At 48.5% G+C, this 16,003-nt stretch overlaps 1 protein-coding gene across 3 annotated transcripts in view; it reads right to left on the reverse strand.

Moving 5' to 3' along the window:
• Nucleotides 1-1,178: 1,178 nt before the first annotated feature.
• IGSF3 (immunoglobulin superfamily member 3) overlaps nt 1,179-16,003 on the reverse strand; it is a 170,474-nt gene continuing 155,649 nt past the window's right edge. For 2 of the 3 annotated variants that reach the window (XM_048869324.2, XM_048869314.2), the window contains exons 9-11: nt 14,651-15,058; nt 6,700-7,122; nt 1,179-4,235 (exon numbers count right to left, since the gene is read on the reverse strand). In XM_048869324.2, coding sequence (XP_048725281.2) covers nt 3,985-4,235; nt 6,700-7,122; nt 14,651-15,058 — 1,082 coding nt within the window. In that variant the 3' untranslated portion in view covers nt 1,179-3,984. Of the gene's footprint in view, nt 4,236-6,699; nt 7,123-9,288; nt 9,902-14,650; nt 15,059-16,003 lie in introns of those variants that run through there. The other variant, XM_048869333.2, reaches the window with a different exon arrangement.

Below are 16,003 nucleotides of genomic sequence, written 5' to 3' on the forward strand. Positions count from 1 at the left end.
AAGCTTACCTGAAAACCAAAACATCTCCACCACCATGAATTTTTTCACAGACATTTCTGACCAAAAAAAAAAAAAAAAGCCTTTTTTTTTTTAAATTAAAAAAACTGCTCTAGTCCTGAGTGTTTTAGGGGAAAGCAGCTGCATCCAGACCTCAGTGTAGATCTCGTTGGGCACATCCACGGTGTTCAAGGAGTCAGCAGGTCTCCAGGCCACATTGTGCAGTCTGGGTACTGCCCAGCGTAAAACTCCCACAGGGTTCTCTGCTACACACTCAGCATTGCTGTTTGTCCCACAGACCACTCCCCCCTGCACTTCAGATGCCACCTCTTTGGAGCTGCAGTGGAGGATCTATCCCCATGGCCCCTGCGCATGCACCTGCCCACCTGTGCATGGCCATCCTGCTGCAGATACTCAGTCTCTGTTTTAGAACATTCCTTGCACTCCCCTCTCCTGCTTGAGTCCATTTAGGGAAATGTGGTGGGTGGGAAGAGGAATTTGTAATTGTGCAAATGCCTGAAAATATGATCCTTAAATGTGTGCTTCAGTTTCCCCAGCCACAGAATGGAGGTGCTGACAAAGCAGTTTTACAAAAGGTTGGCCAGATTCTTGCACTGTCAATAAAAATTGTTTTAGTACTGAGGTGCCACCCATGTTCTTTCCGAGATTGCACACAAATGGAGAACCAGGAACACAAGGCCAAAGAAATGGGCGGCTCCTTCCTATTTTGAACTTTGATGGGATCTGTAGGAGTGTGTTCTACGGCAACTTCTGTATTAGCCAGCTCTCTGAGCAAGCCAGGGCAAGTTATTCTGCCACACCACAGTGGCTGTGCACACTGGGACCCAGAATGAGAGCAGAGCTATGCCAGCAGAAAACCTAAAGCCAGAATTCACCTAGAAGTGAGTGGCTCTAGAAAGTTCTGGGAAGTCAACATTAGCCTTTCCTCTGACCCCACTATAGCTGCCAGCCTCCTGGGTTGCTTATTACGTACTTCCCTCACCAAAACTTTGCCAAATGCATGGTTAGAATCCAAAGGCCAGATTACATCTCAATTTGACACAGCTCAGATGCCATTCGGAAGCTACCTCTTGGCCAGCAGTACATGAGTAGGTGTGCATGAATGAGGAAAAAGAGCAGGCTGAAAGCCCCTATCACACAAAACCAGCAACAAACATTCATCACGATTTCAACACAGTTTACTACAGCTCTCAGGTGTGTTGTATAAAACATGTCTAGTGCAACATAATACAAAGCTCTTTTTTTAAAAAAAATCCCAAACAGGTTTCCACATCATGCATGGACAGAGTTTTCACTTTGCTTCTTGGCTCGTAACAGAAAGTTAAGCGGAGAAAAGGTTGTTTGAAAAACTTCATGATAAAAGTTGTTGCACAAAGAGTCTGGTTTATTAAAAAAAATATCAATATGTTGCCAGCCCAACTGATAAGTCATATTCCAGGTAAACTGTGTAACCACAAACGCTGCTTCGAGGGAAAGCCCACCTCATGGCCCTCAGGAATGCATCTGCTTAAGGGAACTGAGCCGTGGAAGGGAATGTTTCTGGCCACTGGAGGTCACTGTGTAACAGCTTTCCATGGGAAGAGGGAAGCAATGCCAGTTCGAAAGGATGGGGAGAGATGTAGAGGCTACTGGGTCAATACAGCAGATTTCTAGTGCTCAGCTGAGGAGCAATGTTCTCTTAGGGCAGGAAAGGCTTCTCTTGATGTCTTTTTTTCCTTTTAAAACTGAAATGAGTTGCACTTCCTGCCCTGAAGCAGTATGTACAGGAGATTTTACATTTATAAAACAATACCCACTGGTTTTGGGGCTGCTGTTTGTTTGGTTTTTTTTGGTTAGTTCTTCATTTCCATTCGCTTTTCAATCCTCCCTTCTGAGCAGACCCTCTGGATAGCCAAGGGGGAAGAGTGTCTGAGTGTATATTAGAGAACAATATTATACACACAGGGGGGCTGCTAAGCAGTAACAATTTGATGGAGGGAGACTTCAAGAAGGTATGAGTGAAATGGAGCATAGCAAATTCCTTCCTCATAAGGAAAGGGATCTCTTAAAACTAACGTTAGGTGGACTCCCCCTCCAGTTGAGTGAGACTTTTATGCACATGTATGTAGTATAGACACGCCCCCTCTCCTCCATCTATGGAGAGATTACACAGGGTGTAGATTTCTGTGCAGGCTCTTCACCTGCACTGAAACATCAGAGCATCATGGTTTTAACCTACTAGCCCTGCAGAGTTCTCCAAGCAGGGCTGCTCTATCATGGACCTGCCAGCTCCTTCTCTCTTGAGGAAGGATAGTCCTATTGGCTTGCAGAGGGCAGAGGCTGCGGGAATGGTCCCTCACAGACACACAGGGATGGGGAAACAGGGTGTGCGGTATATCCCCACTTGGATTTAGCCACTCCACAAAAGACAAACAACGGCCAAGTTTGCCAGGACATCAAGGAAGACACTAAAAGGCCATTCTAGGCCATCGTTCCCCCCTTCCCCCCCCCAACACATGCCAAGGATGTGTTAGAGGTGGTGGTTTCCTACACCGGATGTGCTGGGGTACTTGGCTTAGTGAGTAATGGAATTTGGGTGCTCCAATTATACAGAACCCCCATGTGGTTTTTAACCGCTGTATCTTTCACGGAAAGAACAGCACCTACTGCCCCAGCACTTGCTTACAATAGGGGGTTGCAGGGAATAGAGTTGTTCTCCTAGAGAAATAAAGCCAAAATAAAGAAAATGGCACAAAAACACACAAGAGAAGGGAGAGAGGATCTGTTTCTTTCCAGAGGGCATAGTAGCACCCGAGGAGCAAATCCCTCCGGCAGCCTCCTTGCCTGGTTTCAACTCACATTGGTAATTAGTGCAAGTCATTGGAAACAAAATGAAACCTGTCATTAATTCCACACTCCCATTGCGTGGCTGTAACATACTACCCTTGCAGAACCATTCAAATATAATGAATCCCAGTAAATGGAGCCTCCCCCTCCCCTGCTTCCTAAAGTCATTACTTTGGTCAAGCTGACAAGGTTGGATCCAGCTGTCTGGCCCCGTGTGACTGGAGCACACAGGCAGCCCAGTCTCAACCCTGTCACCTCTGAGAGAGCGGCAGTACTGTTTAGTAAAACCGAGGGGGAGGCTTTTGTCCCTGGTAAGCTGGGCTGTCTGGGAAGTCTTCTTCTGGCTAGTGGCAGGGACAGAGCGTCTCATAAGTCCCAGGCACACACAGTCCTTTGGAGCAAACCAGGCTCTTTTAGTCCTGACTGCAAGTGGCCTGAGCGTCCAATCCTGTCCAAGGACAAGACGACACCCCCCAAATGAAGCCCCACATACATGCTAAATCCTCAAAGAAAGGAGAAACGTTTGGGACGGAGAAGCGGCTGAGCTAGCCTCATCTTTGAGACAGACCTCACTGAAACCCAGCTGCCCTCAAAGCGCAGTTCTGGTCCTGTTCACTTCAGGATAGTGAGCAGCTGGCTCAGTTCACCTTGGAGAAAGATTTTGTTCACTACAACATGAAGTCCAAGGAGGGGCGAACAAAATCTATTTCAGGAAATGAATACTTTTACTCCAAAAAGAGCCCCAGGATACCCAGACCAGAGCGCTGAATGAAACTGCTCTGGGAGCTGCTCACGGGGCGACGGGGAGGGAAAGACGACAGTCTTTGGGTAACAAAAGCATAAGCCTAAAGGATAACAAGTGATGAGAACAAAAAGAGGGAAATCCACTATGTACAGCAAGCACGTGGACTGTCCATCCATCTCTGGACTAGTTTTGTTATCACAGGTGCTTGAGGAAGACTCAGACCCTCCAATCCCAGAGCTGGGGGACTCTGAAGGACTCAGTCGCGGAGTCAAAGAACAGATGCTGAAACAAACTAAACAAGAACATCAAAACCTCTCCGTTCCTTTGGGTTCCAGGTGTGTCTTTGCCCCGTCTCTCTCTCTCTCTCTCTGTGGGTCAGTCTCGGCCTCTCCCCTTTAGTCTATAGTTCCTGGGTGGATGCTGAGGACGGGCGGCTCCAGGCAGGTGGGAGAGTAGTTGAGGTGTGGCTCTTTGATCCACAGCAAAGGGACCCCATTTTTGCCCTCTGAGTTCTTGCTGGAGTTCCTGCTCTTGAATCGCACCAGCAGGATGGCAATGACCAGGATGCCGAAGATGGGGAAGGGGTAGAAGAACACGAAGTAGAAGAGGGCATCGTTGGAGCAGATGGTGGACTGCAGAGTGGAGCCTGAAAGCAGAGACAAAACAAGGGAAAAAACTGAACACCACTGAACGCTGAATCTTGGTCATCACCACCACTAGCCAGAGAACTGTCAAAGAGATGGTGATAACAGACTAGTGTGAAGATGGGGAGGCATCAAGCTCAGAGTGGATTTTCAAATCTCCTCCTCCCCACAAAGGTGCTTTTTCCCTCAGTAAATGTCAGCTGGAGGGGGCTTGTTTTCCTTGCCTGACACTTATTCCTTTATATTAGACTCATATTCATCTCTGTACTCAAGAGGTGGGGTCAGGTCATATTTTACTCCCGTTGTGCAACCATTCAAACCTAGAAACTTTTTTTTAAATGAAAGCTGAGATTTTCACCAAACCCCATGACTCTGGGACCTGGGGCTTTAAGAAAAACACCAAATATTACAAGACTCGGCAACACAAAGCAACAATATCTCAGGGAAAGTTTCACCTTTTATTCTGTTCACCAGTATAAAGTAGCTGAACCCTGCAACTTTCATCAGGAGGACTCGCACCAAGCTAGCTTAGTCTAAAGAGCCTCTGAGTTTGTGGATGCTGGGGTTTGACTGAAAGGAGACAGTGATACTTCTGCCCTCTCCAGCTCCAATCCCAAAGGCTGCACTGATCTACCTTCCAGACAGGGCTCAGATCCTGCTCTACCACCTATTCTGGAAGAGCTTTCTATTTAAAGGGACAGTGCCCCAATGCAATACAAAACCCTATTTATGGAGATTCCTATACGAGTCACACCCATGGCTGGGTGCTCTGCTTTGTCTTGCATGGCAGGGAGAGATGATGGAATAATGTACAGACACACCACAGCACACAATGCAACTGGCTCACCCAATAACTAGCCTGATATTCTTAGCTCTGATGCAGCCGCACGATTTGGTGCTTGAGGGAGTGATTTACCCAGAGCAGATATTTTTCGGTATATTTATGTCCCATGTATTCCATGCCCAGGTGATAGCAATCCTCCTCAGGGGGAAATGGAGGGGTTGGGGAAGGGAGTGTGGTGCAGCCACATCTTAATTCTCCCTCCCCACCCTACACATACATTTAAGTCCCTTATTTGAAGAGACAGACCTTGGTCTCAGTGACATACAGGGATCTACCTACCACATTTGTAAGTCAAGTGGCTTTTTTACTTCCCAATCCGCTGGGAGCAGAAAGGGCGGAGTGGCTCACTAGCATGAGTGCTTAATACTCAGCCTCACTCATGCTTCTACCTCTGCGATCCATTCCCCGATCTCCAGTGGGCGTGCCCATGGAGCCTCATTGCATCGCATATTCCAAAAGACAGGGATAGCTTGAACTAAGATTCCCCATCCTCAGCTCTGAAACATGTCCTACCGAGGAAATCCGGCAGGGAAACCAGAAAGGATAGCTGGCATCTCAAAGGGCCCGCCCCATGCACCTGAAATGCCAAGGGTGACAAGTGAGCTGTCTGCAGCTCCAAGCACTGCAAAATCCACAGGACTTGCATCCAAAGCCTGTTTGCACCTTCTCACCCTATGCGCTGGAAAAGGAAACTGGAAATGCTGGACAGTTCAGCCCAGTGCACACTGGCTCTCAGAGCAGAAGAGAAGAAAGCAGCATGTGTGTCAAGCTCCTCAAAAGTTCCCGGCAAGTCAGTCAGGCACAAGCGTCTCCCCTATAGAAGACAGTGCAGCCTCCGGCTGTGCAGCTGACCCGTAGGATGCTGGATTTCATGCTGATGTACAGACAGTAGCTGGGAGCACCTGGGTCACTAGAGTTTGAGGAACAGGCTCATCCTAAACCCCTATGGACATTAGCCAGTGTCACAAAGCCAGCCACCTCAATTCAGGGCTTCTGGCTGTTGCTTCTCAGGGATGCGGGAGGGGTCATGCAGGTCAGTGACAGACATTATGCTCCCAAGCTCCAGCACTGCCCGGCTTTTAATTGTGTTTCTGTCTTTTTTGGTTGTCAGTGAATACAGCGCTGGCGAAAGGCACCAGGGTTGGACACTCTGATGAATAAGTCCCTCCTTACCCACCAGAAAGGCACAGCATAAGCCACTTCAACTGCACTGTTGCCTCTGCCTGCCTCACCCCTAACCTGAAGGAGCCTCTTCAAGGCAGGACAGGACAATCTAGTCTCCATGGTCCATTCAATCCTTGGCCTCTCTGCCTTGATTGCCAACAAGGGGGGCCACTGGTGTCAATGGTGGACAGGAGTCCCCTACGAACTAGATTGAAACCCACCAACTCACAACATAGGGGACACCAGACAGGAATGACTTTGGGTTATTCCCCATCTGAATCTATGGCAGAAGTGAAAGGCTCCATTATTAGCCTCCTAGCATGATGCCAGGAAGGTTGTAGGGCCTGGGGAGAACGTTTGCATAGATATATTAACATACACTTCTCTGCACAGTCCCATGCCTCAGTCTCCCCGGCGGCCCCGCCCCACCTCCCCGTTGGAGCCGTCTGACGTCTCACCTGTGTCCTGCACGTGAATAGTGACAGTGCCAGACTCCTCCTCAGCCAGCCTGTACCACACCCCTTTGGGATCAGGCAGCCACTCCTCCACCAGGCATGAGTAGTTGCCAGCATCAGCAGGGCCTGCCTGCAGCACCGTCAGTCGGTAGAGGACAGAGGAGAGCCTCTGGAAGCGCAGCCTGCCTTCAAAGCGGCCTGCCTCCTGGCCAAACACTGCATCCGGGCCCACGCTTAGCAGGGCCTCCCTCTCCTCCTCTTCCTCCGTACCATGGCCTCCTCCCTCTTTCATCCTCAAGTTGTACCAGGTCACAGCAAAGTGAGACTCTTGGCTGGAGCGGGACAGAATGCTGCAGTCCAGCGGGAAGGGCTCCTTCTCCAGCACCGTGAGGTTGGAGATGGCGGTATCCACCTGCAAGGTGGGATCTGACAGTTCGGAGACATTCATTAATGAAAGCGGAGAGAAAAACAGAACAAACACTGTCTGAAATGGCTACCCCTTTCCCGCCCAAGTGCACAGCCACGGTGGGGGTGGGTGAAGCACAGCCCCCAGGCTAAACGCAGCCTATCCCTGGCCACTGTACCATTTGTGGCCATCCCGTGCAAACATCCCCAGCGAACAATGCTTCATTTTGATCAGAGGGTCGAAATGTGAACTTTCCTATAGCTCAGTTAGGCCTTGTTTGTGCTACCCAGACAGACCCTGGCAGCAACATTCCAGGAAGAAGTGTGCATGTGCGTATACTGTCATATGGAAAAACGGTTACATCAAGGTAATTCATTTAGATGCATAAAGAAATAAGGAACTCCAAAAAATTACAGTTCTCCTATATTCACTCACATTGTGTATATTAAGGAACAATACTGCTCCATCATTAATGTTGCAAATAAACTTACATTATAAGTCTGATCTTTTTCTCCTGAGTTCTAAAATTTACAAAAGCCATCATATTTTTGGCCTCAATACTGATAACTCTGATCTGGGGCCAAGGTTGATTTTTTCTGAAAAAGCACAAAGTGAATCGGACAATGGGTTCCTAAATCACGATGATCCCCCAAAACAGAGGTGTTAAATACAGTTTCAAGATTCTCAGGGTTGTCGTTTTCTGGTTTTTTTTTTTTTTTTTTTTGGCCACTTTGCAGCAAACAAAGGGGAGGGATAAAGCTAGCTTCACCAGTTCCCCTAGCTGAGATCCAGGGCCCAGGACCTAAATTTAGTTGTTTAAAATCTGATTTCAAGAACAATTAATATTTGATTTAGTAACATCATCAAGGAACATGGGCTCTGGAGAACCTACCACAGCACCCCAAAGAGCTGCCGGAGATCTAAGTTTCCATTTAAAGATTTAAGAATGCAACTTCTAGCCCTTCTCTTTACACAGACTGAGTTCAAAGTGCAACCAACTACAAGGGAATCTTTTCAATAGAAAAATAATTTCTCCTCAGAAGCTTGGCCGGAGGTTCCCCCTCCTGGAGACCTCAGCAGGTCCAAAGGAAATAGGGGACTTCCCCTTTGATCTCTTCCTATGCAAAAGTACACCCGTAAGCCCCACTCAGCTTTTCTACCCTGTAGGCCATCTAAGTTCCATTTAAGGGAGCACAGCTCCTGTGTAGACTTCAGGAGGCTATTTTGGCTGGCTCCTGGGGTCAGGGGCTAATTTTGGATCATTTTGGGTGGGAAGCCTGTTACAGGCTGTGTGGGGATCTTCCTGGAACCTACCAAGGTCAGCAGGGAGCCCTTAGGAGCCCTGATGAGCAGCCCAAGGTTCATGGGATCAGGGGAGGTTCTGAGATTCCTAAAGGCCATGTCTACACTACAAAGTTAAGTCGATTTTATGTAAGTTGACATCGAGCCTCCGATTTAAGCAAGTCGATCTTGCGTGTCCACGTTATGCTCATTGTAGCGGCGGAATGCATCCTCACTAGCAGGGCTTGCATTGATGCCTGGAGCACTGCACTGTGGGTAGCTCTCCCACAATGCATGTAGTGGAGTGGAATTTTGGGTTGGGCTTGCAATGCCTTATGAGACCAAACATTTGTGCGGGTGGTTATGGGAACAGAGTATTAGCCTCCCATGATGCACTTTCCCCCCTCCCTCCCTGAAATCAACCGCAAAAAAACCAAGCCTTTTTCTCGCCTTTTTTTGGTTGGCCTGGGTTACCCGTGCAGACGCCATAGCACGATAAGCATGGACCCAGCTCAGCTGTATGCTGTTGTTGTAAGCATTACCAACACCTCGCGCCTTATCCTGCAGTATTTGCTCAGCCAAAGTAGGAGCCGCTGCATGGAACAATGTGATACCACGCTAGCAGCCCTGCTGGAAGACACAGAGCGGAGCAATTCGCAGTTGCTGGAGACAGTCACGCATCATCTTTACATGGTGGAGCGCTGCTGAGAAGCCAGAAACAAGGGTAATAAGAAGAGCACATTGAGGGCTCTGTGTCTCCGGGAGGCTTTGAAAACCAGTTTCAGCAACGAGCCAGAATAATGTGACGCTTATCTGTGTTCCTTACCAAACTGTCCACTTCATTGCATTTTCTCCCTGTAAATTCCACCCACACTAACCACTGTGTGTTGAATGAATAAAGAGTCTTTTCTCCTCAATACGTTAAGTTTTATTATGAGCACAAACACACAGAGACAGCAAAGAAAAGTAAGATAACCTGGGGCAAAAGGGCTGATAACACCGTGGGGGGAGAAACAAGGATGGCTTGCTTACAGATGCACTGCAATAACAATCAAAGGTGTGGGAATGGGCGCCTTCTGGTCCTTGTACCCTCCCCTGGTGTTGAGTGCAAGGGATACCGAACTTTCCTCCCCCGCCTCATAGGACGTTTGGGGGAGGAGGATGTAGAACTGGGCGATGATGGCAACAGGTTCAGCATAGGCTGCAGAGGGATTCTACCATCCAGCTGCCTTTCTTGAACCTCAACCAGACGCTTCAACATGTCTGATTGCTTCTTCATATTCCGCAGCATCTCTTCCTGCTTGGCACGCTCTTGTTCCCTGCATGCTTTCCTGTCCTCCCTGTCCATGCCCACGTTCTCAGACAGTGTGATCCTCCATGCGCTGCACTCTGTCTTGTCACTCTCGAAGGTGCGCATTAACTCATGGAACAGGTCCTCCTGAGTCTTCTTTTTCCGCCTTCTAATCTGGGAAAGTCTCTGTCCCGGTGTGGAGGATGTGCCGACGGACAAGGTTTCAGCTGCAAGGAAGACAAAACACTAGGGTAGCATTAACAGTGCATATATTGTTTCTGGTGCAAGGTTAATTTTTTTTTTTTAAATTAAAAAAACACCCCTCAATGCACTTCCCTGCAAACCACAACATAATCACAACCACTGGCTACTGAAAGAGTCAGTTTGCTGCTCCAGCCATGGTGAGTAAGGCCAGGAGGCATGGGCGAGAAGTCTTGTGCTGCAGCTTTTGTGAAGACATCCTTGGGATCACTGGTTGGAGCTTGACAAAAGCCCCCTTGCCCCTAGAAACCTGGATGGTGCTTGAGGACAGGCCGCAATGTAAAGCCCCCCAAATAGTTTGTTTTTTTTTACAGAAGTGGCACTGGGTTGGGGTGGGGAGGATGGAGACAACTAGGAAGCTGCCCTCCCTGCCTTTTTTAAATACTGGTTGCAATATGCAGTGATCCCTTCCAATCACAACCACGGCACGTTTGGCAAAGTGTGGTTGTACGACCCAGATTTCACCAAACGGGGGGCGTATTACTTGTTGAATTGTTTGTGGTTAAGGGCTAGCATTGAAAGCTTCCCCATTTCCCCTACGTGATCATATGTAATATCACTCTCCTGAGGGTTACAGAGGTGGCAGGGGAGCAGATGCTGCAAGTGTTTGGGTACAGACCTGGTCCTTATGCTGCAATGATGCCAGCAGAGTTAATACTGGAGTGCCATGGGAAAGTGTCCTACTGTGATGAACAAAACAAGGCAGCCCTTCCCAGAAACCTTCTGCAAAGGATTGCAGAGTACCTCCATGAAAGCTTCCTGGAGATCTCCATGGAGGATTCCCGGGCCATCCCTGTGCACATAAACAATCTTTTTCAGAGAGCACCCTCTGTGTAGCTGGAGTGGCCATCGATACCCACTACACCTACCTTTTTGTTCAGATTAAACCTAAAAAATAACAGCATGTAACCCCTACAGTTTGATTGGAAAGGTGTACTCACCAGAGGTGCCTTCCCTGGCATCACGCTCTGCCGCCGACTGGTCCTGTGAAGGGGGTGGGCTCCAGGGCTAAAAACAGTTCTTGGCTGTTGGGGAGAATGGATCCTCTACTTGTCTGCCTCACATTTCCCCCCTCCTCCTCATCAATGTCCTCCTTGTTGTTGCTTGAGGTCACTCAGGGCTCCTGGGAGGTATCCACAAAGTGTTTTGGGGTAGTGGTGGGGTCGCCACCAAGAATCGCATGCGGCTTCTCATAAAAGCGGCATGTCTGTGGGGCAGAACCAGAGCGACTGTTCACCTCCCTTGTCTTCTGGTACGCTTGTCGAAGCTCCTTTATTTTCATGCAGTGTAGCCCTTCTCCCCCAGGCCCCGGGTGATCTTGGCATAGATGTCAGCATTTCTTCTACTGGCTTGGAGTTCTGCCTGCATAGACTGTTCTCCCCACACAGCAATGAGATCCATCACTTCCTGTGTACTCCATGCTGGAGCGCGATTCCGACCTTGGGTCTTCATGATCAGCCGTGCTGACAAGCTCTCCACGCTGATCAAACAGGAAATGAAAATTTAAAAGTTCCCGGGGCTTTAACAGGGGAGCGGCTGTTTCCTGTGTACTTGGCTGACGTGCAGCGCAGTTGAAAGTGCTCTCCAGAGCAGTCACAGCAGAGCACTGTGGGACACCTCCTGGAGGCCAATTCATTTGAATTACACAACGCAGTGTCTATACTATCCCCATGTCGACCTGTGGATGTCGAATCAAGCGCTACACCTCTTGCAGAACTGGAGTACAGAAGTCGACTTTACAGGCCATTTAGGTCAGCGGAAGGGACTCGGTAGTGTAGACACATACATTATTAAATTGACCTAATGCAGCTTATGTCGTCCTAAGTTTGTAGTGTAGACCAGGCCTAAAGCTGACAAAGCGGTGGAATAGGGAAGAAAGTCTCCACTCCCTTTGATCCTCTTCATGGACAATGGGGAGTAGCTGAAGTAGGAGGGACTTTTTCCCTTCATTCTATCAACTCTCAAAGTCTGCCACCTGCATTTCCCTCGCCCCACTTCCTGCAGGCATTAAGAAGATAATAGGAATGTGGCTCTCCTACAACTCTCTACAGCATCCTGAGAGTCCAAAGAAGTTCACAGAAGTGGGACACTTTTTTGTGGACCTGAGGTCTGCAGCATCAGGACTTCCCTCTAAAGGGCAGCAGGTGGTGTTTGCAGCTAGCAGGATCGCCTCCCCCAGGCCTCCCAAGCATTGCTGGATCAGGGCCCTTAGGGTTTACAGGAACAGGGCACCTTTCTAGCAGTTCTTAGGTATTTGAGATGGTCCTAAGGAAATTCTCATATAAGAAACTTCATGCAGGTGATGTAAGGCTGCAAGTATATGTCAATGGTTTGAGTTTGTGTCCTTCAGGGAGGCCGCAGGACGAAATGGAGAAGACAAGCCTTGAGATTCTTGAGATTTCTAAGATACACACAAGCAAGGCAAATCCAGGCCTCCTCATAAAGCAGCAAATACAGGAAAGGCAAAAACCCAGTTTTCCTCCTTTTTGCACCTACGAGAGTATTTTCCAATTGCTCACAACTACTGAATCCCAAAAAATAAGAACAAAGAGATTCTTTTTCATGGAAGAATGAGTCACATGCTAAGTTTGGAGCTTTTCTTCAGCCATTTTTGAGTTACTTGTGAGCAAAAAAAAGTTGCTTTTCTTTAAACCTAAATCAATGTAGTCCTCTTCCCCTATCTCCCCACACCCATCCAACGCAACACACACTTCCACCGCTCAAAAGGGGCTAAAGGGATTTCCTGCTACACTTTGCTAAAGCATTCATCTCAGGGCTTCGATCAGGGCTGGGAAGTTTCAGCCCAAATGGAAATCTATAAATCTATAAATAATCTTAGTTATAGTATGTGTAATCTACGTAGTAATCTCTTGGAGACATGAGGACCTTTCTGCTCAAGCCATGTCATTTGGAAGAGTTTCCCAAGCCAAGATTTCATGGATATGATTTTCATAATCCCCGAGACAGCATTTTTTCCCTTTAGGGCACAAACCCTCTCCACAGGTAATTACATCCCTGCCACAACCTTTCCAGTCTCCTGACATTTTGCCAGCAGCATTGCACATAACCAGGGAGAAGTCCCAATGAAATATCCTGGGGATCTGTGTAAAAACAATCAATGAATGTATTCCCAGGGGCTTAAATCCAGAAGGGAATATTATGATCGTCTAGTGTGACCTTTTGTCTAGCACAGGCCAGAGAATTTCAACCAGTGATTCCTTCATCAAGCTCAATCATTTCTGGCTGAACAGAAGCATTTCATTTAAAAAGACATCCTGTCTTGATTCAAACACTTCAGATGATGGAGAATCCACCACTTCCCTCGGTAAGTTGTTCATTACCCTCACTGTTCAAAATGTGTGTCTTATTTCCAGTCTGAATTTGTCTGGCTTCACTTTCCAGCCAGGGGCTCTTGTAATGAGTGAAAGGCTTCAGACATACACCTCCTGCAAAGCAGGCACAGGCTCTGGAAAGGCTAAGGAAGGGTTCTGTTCCCACTGTCACTTTGTTGTACATGGCACGAGTGTGTATTTGGCAGCAGCAGGGAACACAGGAACTGCCAGACCAGATTAGACCAGTGGCCCATCTAGCCCAGTAGCCTGTCTCTGACAGCAGCCAGCACCAGATGCTTCAGAAGAAAGTGCAAGAAGCCCCAAAAGTGAGCAGTTATGAAATAATCTCCTCCCAGGAGAAATTGCTTCCTAACCCCCTCATCAGGTAGAGGGCCAGGAGTTCTGTTCCCAGACTGGACAAGTCACAATATTGCTCTGCTTCAGTTTCTCCATCTGTAGTGTGGCGACAATCCATCTTGCTAAACAGCTTGGATAAAAGCTCCAATCTGAATGCCTGAAGAGGTTTTCAACCCATGTAATTATCTCCCATCAGATGCTCATGCAAGATCATAAGGTCCCTTTAAACAGATCATGATGTCACACAAGGTCGCATTTTAAACTAGAACATTAACACCGTGTAAAATATATGCAATGTAAGTCATCTGAATGATTGAAATGAAAAAATATCTAGATATAAATTCCACGCTCTCCATCTCCACCCCCTTGCTGCACCTTGGGGTCAGGGTGGTGCTGGTGTTTTAAAAAAATTCATAGGCCCTCCAGCAACATCAGAGAGGAAGACAACCAATCCCCAAATCCTATTAGAGGATTGCTGTGTCTGCGGTACCCCATGTTCTCCCTCCAGATTAGCGTGGTGGCAATGAAGGGACACAGAAATGTTAGCTCAAGCTGTTGCTGCTGCCAGCCCTGCTCCCCCCAGCTCCGCTGCAGTGCATGGGGTGAGGGAACAAAGGAGAGAAACAAAGAGGGAGTTGGCAACGGGCATGAAAGAGTCACACGGCCGCCATTCCCCTCCCTCCCTTCCTCCCTCCCTCCCTCCCCAGCATGCCCAAATCAGTCCTGAGCTGGTGGATAAACATGCAGGCTGGACTGAGATATGGCTCCCTCACATGCCCACTGGAGATGGGGCTGCCAAGCGGTCATGTTTGGGGAGTGCTTTGAGGTGGTAGATGTGCCATTATAACAATGAATAGTCAGTTACGCCATTTCTCACAATGTGGGAGATTTCTGGTTTCAGGGGGGTGATGAGGAGAGGCCTGGCAAGCCAGGTTAGGACCCTCACAATTTGGGAGGGAGAGGAAGGGTCTCTCTCTCTGATGCAGCCCCAGAGCCCGAGGAATGTGACCCAGAGGATCCAGTTACCTGGCTGTTTCACAGTGACAGTAGTCAGCCCAGAGAGGTCTTCTGCCCTTTTGTACCACTGGTTGCTGGGATCCAAGAGCCACTCCTCGACGCGGCAGTCATAGGCTCCGCTGTCTTGCACCACCACGTTCTGGAGGGTGAGCAGGTACAGGCCTGGGGAAGGGCTCTCCAAATGTAGCCTGCCCTTCAGGTCGCTCAGTGCTGCCAGATCTCCGTACTGCAGAGTGGCCTGGCGGCTCAGCCGTGCCATTGCCTCTTTCTCTGGGTGGCCAGATTTCCACACGTACCATTCCACCGAGAGCTGCGAAGTGGGGCTGGTCCGGTTGGTGACGGCGCACTCCAGTGTCACCCACTGGTTCTCCAGAACCGTGATGTTCTTCTGGGTCTGGTTCACCTGTAGACGATTGTCTGGGGGGAGGGGAAAAACAGAGACCAAAAAAAAGCACGATGACATGACTGCAACAACTGCTGTCCTTCCTCACCCCAATCCCTTCCCAGCTGTGTGTGCCTCCTCACTCACGCCTAAAATCAGGCTCTCAGCTCCCCAGAGCTTCCTGTTTGTTCTGTGAACCATCTAACACAATTCTGGGTGTGGTAAAAAAGATAAGGCTAGGATTTTCAAAGAAGCCAAAGGAAGTTCATTTGAATCCCTTTGAAATTCAATGGAATTTGGGCACCTGATTCTCTTAGTGCCCCTTTTTTCTCAGGTGAAATAAATACAGTCACCCAATCCCCATGGTGTGGAAGGCCAGAGAGGTACTGGAGACACAGCAATCCTCTAACAGGTTCTGGGGATTTAGAACGTGCCAACAAGACTATCTGGAGCTGAAGGGGTCACACCTGGTGTCCCTAGATTAGGAATTTCTCCTCAATTTGACCTACAACTTAATTGACACCGAGGGTGGCTGCAATCAGCTGTGTATGCACATAATGTGTATATCCCAGCCTCCTACCAAGCTGCCAAAGCAAACCCTCAGAAAGGGCAGGGTTTGAGCTTCCCTGGTACAGTAAATGCTCTGTCATGACAGAACAGAGATGGGTGCTAAAGGGTCTCACATAACACTGAGTGGCATAAGGTTTAGGGGTGTAAAGTCAATAGTGGGTTACAACCCTCCTCCTCCCATCACACATAGGTCCCCAGGCACGTAACCCCCTGCAACCACCCGTTGATATCTGTACTTCTTTGGACCAGAGTTTGAGGATCCATGGAGTACTGTGAACAACTGGGTCTGGTGACCATTTGGCCCTCGGGCCATATACTCTCGTCTGTGGTGTTTCATGGCCTGGATAAATAGACATGGTAACACCTGACCTAGAGGTTGGAGACTGGCTACACTACAGCTGTAGGATAAC

The sequence above is a fragment of the Caretta caretta genome, chromosome 1 (genome assembly GCF_965140235.1).
Source record: "Caretta caretta isolate rCarCar2 chromosome 1, rCarCar1.hap1, whole genome shotgun sequence".
NCBI lineage: Eukaryota > Metazoa > Chordata > Testudines > Cheloniidae > Caretta > Caretta caretta.